General features: G+C 61.3%; 1 protein-coding gene across 1 annotated transcript; it reads right to left on the bottom strand.

Moving 5' to 3' along the window:
• Nucleotides 1–4,472: 4,472 nt before the first annotated feature.
• On the bottom strand, nt 4,473–5,232 carry EMIHUDRAFT_357202 (hypothetical protein; the record flags this gene model as incomplete). The annotated part of the gene is made up of 3 exons (XM_005765333.1): nt 4,473–4,630; nt 4,712–5,029; nt 5,147–5,232. Coding segments are annotated over 2 exons (309 nt in total), but the record flags the coding sequence as incomplete, so codon positions are not given.
• Between the last annotated feature and the right edge of the window lie 1,430 nt (nt 5,233–6,662).

The following is a 6,662-nucleotide window of genomic DNA, read 5'->3' as shown; positions in this document are numbered from 1 at the left end:
AGGGCCTTAAAGTAAACACGGGTCTCCGAGGGTTGGCTCCGCGCTCCGGGTTTCCCCTAGCAGCAGACCGCTCAGCGGGGTCGCAGCTGCTTCTGGAAGGCACCGAGATGTACCTTTTTCGCGCATGGTCAAAATCAAGGTTTTGTAACGCGCGCTGTGCCACAGTGAAATGGCACTAGCCAAAGTGTTCATGTCTGGTGTTCATTATAGCTCCGAGTAGAGGGGGCGGTCTGCTGCTAGGGGAAACCCGGAGCGCGGAGCCAACCCTCGGAGACCCGTGTTTACTTTAAGGCCCTTTCCCTGCGAACGCGCACCCCCGGGGCTAGGGCTCTCTAGCCCGTAACCCGATGCCAATCATCCGGCCCGCTGGGTGCGCTTCTGAGCTCCCCGGCCCTGGATGTGCGGTTGATGACTGCACTCCAAGTGCTCCAAGTGCCAAATAGCCCCTAACAAATAACGTGAAGACGCCAGGGAGGGCGCGATGGGACATGGGACGCATGCCGAATGCCGTTGCCGATTGTGTTTTTTCTTCGCTCGCCGCGCGCCAAGAGCGCAACGCGCCTATAACGCGAAGACTGCTGAAGAACGCGCCGCGAGCCGAAGTATGCCCAACGCGGCACCGCCGGAGCCGCGCTCCTAGCGCGAACATGCAGATAGCTGCATCGAGCCCGAGGGCTTCTCTGTCGCACAACTCTGACATACAAGCACGTCTGGACCAAATTGATGCCTCACCAGTAGCACCAGTAGCCTTTCTGGGCACTTCTCGGTGTTGCATGGCCCCCTCTAAGGAATGCAAACTCGTTGCTCGACATGCACTGCGCGTGGTGCAACGGCTACGGCTTGACAGGCGCGTGCTAATGTGAGGACCTCCGTTCGTTGGTGAGGACCTCGGATTGTGAGGACCTCTCTGTGGAGGTTGGGGACGACCCCCACCCAATCTGCTGGATTGCATCCCTCACGATTCGGCCTGCGCGCAGGGATAGCACAGCCAATTTTGGCTGCAATCCTCCAGCACACACACAACACCTAGCTTGCGATGCTGTTTTGACACCCTGACCGCGCTGTGAGACGAGGACCTCTCGAGACTCACTCAGACTCCTCTCGAACCGAAGTTTGGGCGGAGTGCACGATAGCGACAGACAAGCAGAGTCAGCGTAGAGAGGGCGCGTCGAGTAGCCCAGCTCTTGGTAATTTCACCAGGGAGGTGCGTGCTGCGTGTGTGGGGACCTCCGTTTGTGAGGACCTCTGTGCATGTGACGAGAGGACGACCTCCAATCCGCTGGATTGGTTGAGGACCTTCGACGACGTCAGGAGGACCTCTCGAGACACTCTCAGACTCTCTCGAACCGAAGTCTGGACGGAGATAGGAAGCGACAGCGACGAGGAATCATAGAGAGTAGTAGTGTTAGTAGATAGAATCAGATCTAGTAAGTAGAATCAGGATTTGCAACAGCACACGAGCGACACACAGACACAAACAGGCTCACAAGACACTGGCTGCCACACACCCTGAGTTGGCGTACACATAACTCAGGGCCACGTCCTCCCTGGTAGGTACACATCAAATTCCCTACGGATTCGCGTAAGTATGTTGGATGTCTCTACGTCTCTCGTCGAGTTGCACGCCGCGCCAGAGTCCAGCGCGCACCGCCAGTGCCACTGCCACTGCCAGCGTGGCGCAGTGCCAGTGCGCAGTGGCATGGCCAGTGGCCAGTGCGTGCCCGCACCTCCCCGTCCGGCCGTCCGGTCGGCAGCGCGCGGTTTCATTTTCTACAGGGGGGTACCACACGGCTCTAAGGCTAAAGCCGCACGGCTCTACGTCAAGGCGCATCGCGGTTTCTACCACGAGCACGACGCGATCTTTGTCAACTAATGAGACGAACATTATTTTAACCCATAACATGTTACATCTTCCCTCCCACATACAATCACGGTAGATCGAGGCGTGTGCCTTTAACGTTAGGCGCACACACAGCTCGCCAAGATACGGTCTTGAGAAACACCGCCGCTGCCCCGGTGATCGCCAGTGGGTGTTTTTGCCACTGAGTTCTGGCGCCGTGGACTTATGCCTGTGAAGGGCTAGAGTCGCGGGTTAGAGAGAGTCCATTCGTTTTCCGTCGCGCCGCCAGCTCGTATTTTGCGCTGCATTACCGCTTACCTTGTCCAGTAGTCCGGGAATCCTCGCTGCCACGGTGGGTCGCCAGTGGGTGTTTTTGCCACTGAGTTCTGGCGCCGTGGACTTAGGCCTGTGAAGGGCTCTTGTATCGTCTTACCTTTTCCAGTAGCCCGGGGCCGCGCACTCGTTTTCCCTGCGCGTATGCCGGACTTGCACCGATTGCCGTTCTCTATTGTCTTCGACCCCAGGGTCGTTCGCTATCGTCTTAATGCACATCTTCCCAGGCCGCATCATCTTGTGTTCTCCCTAAGGGGAAAAACTCGATGGATGGCGCTCATTGAATCATGAATCCGTCAACTTGCAGTCTGGATTAGGCTTCCACTGGTAGTAGTTGCGGGCCTGTCCTTTATCGTTCCAGTTTCCGAAGAAATGCGGAGAGGTCTCGGTCTCCGAAGCAGCGTACCCGTTGTCAACTCGTACATGGGCGAAGACCGACTTGTCCTTGCAGCTGCCGCCGTCCGTCCCTTCATCCACACACTTCAGGAACACGCACTCGCCGCACTCATGACCCTTATGCACACCGTGCCCGTACGACATCTGATCCAGATTGGCGCAAGCCAGCTTGTTGATGTCCCCACCGTCATTCCAGCACATGCCGCAAGCGCCCTGCTTGCAAGTGTCACACTGGTGTTGCCCCGTGTAGGACGGATCGTAGGTCATGCCGCTCATGGTTTCGCTCCAGCTACCACTTGGCGTCGGAGATGGAGATGGCGTCGGAGATGGAGATGGCGTTGGAGATGGAGATGGAGATGGCGTCGGAGATGGATCTGGCGTGGGCCCACCTCCACCGCAAGTACAATAGTTATCCAGGCCGGCCCCACAATAGCCAACTACTGCTTGCTTACAATTTTGTTGACATTTGGTGGTGATTGCATCAGGATCCCCCCGGGCTTTACCGGCAGGGCTTGCGACACACTTGTTGCAGTCGCCGCCACAGTTGCAACCCTTTTCCCCTGCACAGTCATCGGCAACCGCTGAAAAGTCGTCGAGAGGAGCAAACAGCGGCCCGCGCTTTGTCTCGAGCGTAGGTTTGAATTCAATCTCCGGCGTTGTCTTCGAGAAGTCGACGGCCTGCGTACGTTAAGAAAATAATGTGTGAGCCTATTGTCAACTATAGTCGGGAGCGCCGCAGACGGTGCAAACGCCGTTCCGCGCACCGTCGGGCTGAACTCGTTCTTTGGCGTGGTGTTGGAGAGTCAGGGCGTGCTGGGAGCCATTTGCGCTCCAGTTCTATTCCTCACCGGGGTCGCGGTCGCGTCGGGCACGGACACCGCGTCGAGGAGCTCGGAGACGCCGGCAGAGCCGTAGGAAGACAGAGCAAAGGCCGAGCAGCCCAGACCGATCACCACGGAGAAGAAGACGCACAGCAGCTTGGTCGAACAGAACTTGCCGAAGCGGAAGCCGGAGCGCGTCGAGATCGGCTCCGTCTCCTGCACGGCGCCCTGTGAACAGTGCGGACGAGGCTTAGTCACGAGCAGAGCGCGCTGCACGGGCAAGGCAGTACGCGCCGAAGGCGTCGACGACGTCGGCGGGGCGTCGCCGACAGACGCGTCGCCGGAGCCGACGCCAGCGAGGTCTTCCTCGTCGTCGAACGCGTTGCCGGAGCCGACGTCAGCGAGGTCTTCCTCGTCGAGGTCCGTTCCGAGCAGCGCCGCGAACCCGTTGGGGTCGACGCGGCCGATCGGGGTGAGGTTCTTGGTGGTCTTCTTGGAGCGGTCGACCAGGTTGGACTCGCCCTTGCGCTCGATCTTGCGGAGCGGGGAGGGGGTCTTCCACTCGTCGATGCCCTGCGCGCGCGTGACGTGCGGCGGACGAGAGGTCACATGGTCAGTGTAAGTGCCCGCTGTAGGACTCGCGTGTCCCCGCAATACCCGCGTGTGCAGAGAAGGGTGCTAGGTGCTCACCGCCGGGGCGGCCGTCTCCTCTGGAAACTCCTTGGTCGAGACGTTCCAGTCGGCGTCGCCCTACGCGTCGAACGCGGGATGGGGTCACAGAGTGGGCTGGCAGACGCCGGCGCGCAGAATGCCAGGCGCTCGCCGCCGGGGCGGGCTCCTCCGCCGGAAACTCCTTGATCGACGGCAGCGGCGCGCCGCCGGTCGCCGCCGGCTTGAGGGCCGTGGCGACCTTGGTGACCGGCTTGAGCGCCGGGTTCTTGATGGCGCCGGTCTCGTCAACGGAGGCCTCCGCGCCAGACTCTGCCGCAGGGATGTCCTTCTTGAGGGCGCCCTCGACGGCGGCGGTGGGGGCCGTCGGCGGGCCGGTCGGGCGCGTAAACTTGGACCAGAAGTCAGCGGACGGGCTCGGCGCGTGGGTGGCGAACATGGCCTTGGCCTTGTCCGAGTCGTCCGCGCCCGCGTCGGGCGCCTTTTCCGCGGCCGGGTCCTTCTTGGGGACGTCCTCCGTGCCAAACTTCGCCACGGAGATGTCCTTCACGTCGTTCTTGACGCCGCACGCCTGTGGGCGAGGGAGAGTACGCGCAGGCTTTCTGAGACGGGAGAGGGATGATCCCTACAATCCTGGCGTGCGCACGCGCACCTTGGCTCCGAGGAGCGAAGGCGACACCGACGCGGAGATGACGAGCGTGATGTGGCCGTCGTCAGCCGGCACGATTCCGACCTTCGCGGAGGACCTCATCGGCGACAACTCGCCCGCGACGTTGCCGCCCGCGTCAATGCCGTCCTTGAGCGGGCCGGGCTCGCCCTCGGACAGGACGTTGCCGGTGCCGGTGCTGGCGGTGCCGGTGCCGCCGGTGCCGGTGTCGATGCCATCCTTGAGCGAGACGGGCTCGGAGGGGATGCGGACGGCGTTGCCTCCGCCAGAGTCGATGACGGTCGTGTTGTCCGCCAGAGACGACTGTCAGCCACAGAACGCGAGAGGGTCGTCTTGCAGGGAAGGCGCAGCGTTGCGTGCGTTGCAGCGGCGCGCGTGTGCATACCCCCTCTCTCAGCCACTGCAAATTAACACGCACACCTTCTTGTCAGCAAGCGGCGGCGGAGGAGAGAGCTTGAGCACGAGCTTGTCACCGGCGGCCGGCACGAACGCGAGTTTGAGCATGTGTTGATCGAATGAATTCCTGCAGAGAGTCAAGAAGCGCTTAAAGGTGGTGTCCCCAATGGGAGGTGCATGCCAGCGCTCGAGTGGCCCTCGCGGCTGCGGACACAGAGTGGCACTAGACAGACGCAGCAGAGATGCGAGCAGGCGGGAACTTTGCTCGGCGGGGTCAATCTCAGGTCAATCTCGGCTCGGAGCAGGAAAGGCAAGCGCCTACGGGATCGCGACCATGTGAAAAAGGGTGAAAAACTGGTATGGAAATGTCTGGGGGGTATATGGGGGTATATGGGGGTATATGGGGGTATATGGGAGTATGAGAAAATCTCGGGCAATCTCGGGCAAATCTCACACATCTCCAATCCCCCACCCTCCATCCCCACCCCCACCCCCACCGCCACCGCCACCGCCACCCCCGCCCCCGTCCCACCACCTCGCTCCAGGGTATGGCATCAGGTTTCGCATCTCTCCGTGGGCAGAGGAGCTCTGATGACTGGTCTTGGACGAGAGTGTCGAGCAGGAGAACGACGCGCCTACGGACCGCACGTCGCGGCGTGAGCGTCCAGACCAGGCCGCCGGCACGCTCTCTCGCGTCTTCTCGGACTGGAGCCGGGCGGCGATTGGCGAGCAGCGAGAGCGAATCGCTCTCTTGCCGTAAGAGAGGGAGGGCGGTCGGACGGGTTCGCGCGGGACAAGGGTGTGGAATGGGCAGCAGCGGACGCGTCTCGCGGCCTCCTCGATGGCAGCGGCTGTACCTGCGAGCGGGCGTAGGCAGGCGGTGCGAGGCCGAGGGGGGTGCAGCCGCTCGCGCCGCGAGCGAGGCGCATCGCGTGGTGGGGGAGGTGAGGGGGCGGTGGGTTCCGTGAGCGATAGGCGTCGAGGGGGTCTATGCGTGCAGCTCGCGGTCAGCATAGTCGGGCGCAATGCGGCGCGGCAAGCGCGAGCGGACAAGCGCATGGCTTGCCTGTCTGTCACTCAGCAAAGCTTGATTGCTAAGAACAGCGCCTTCAGCACTACTCTCGAGGTCTCGAGGTGGATATCCTTTGGCCGCGTTGGGTACTACTCTATCGAGGTCTCGCGGAGTGCAAAATTTTTCGTTTTTTGCGGACAGATGTGAGCCCAAGGATTTTTTTTGCAAAACAGACTCGTTTCTAAGCCTTTCCACCCACGCCGTGACACCGCCTGATGATATCGGGCGAGAGGGGTAGCATGATGCGCGTGCGTGAGTGTCTGGCCGCGTGATCATGTGCGGCAAGGTTGAGTGGGTCAGGGTCGGGGTTAGGGGGGGATGGGGAGGCTTTCGGGGGGGAGGGGCGGGGCGGGACTGGATGACAGCGTGCTGCGCCTGGTCGGTGCGGGGATTGACAATCCGAATATCACGAAAACACACGCGCAAAAAGGAAAACACACATCGTCACGACAAAACCAAAAGAGAAGA

The sequence above is a fragment of the Emiliania huxleyi genome (genome assembly GCF_000372725.1).
Source record: "Emiliania huxleyi CCMP1516 unplaced genomic scaffold EMIHUscaffold_56, whole genome shotgun sequence".
Classification (NCBI taxonomy): Eukaryota; Haptophyta; order Isochrysidales; family Noelaerhabdaceae; genus Emiliania; species Emiliania huxleyi.
The sequence above is the reverse complement of the archived record's forward strand: the minus strand, read 5'-3'. Positions and strand labels throughout refer to the sequence as shown.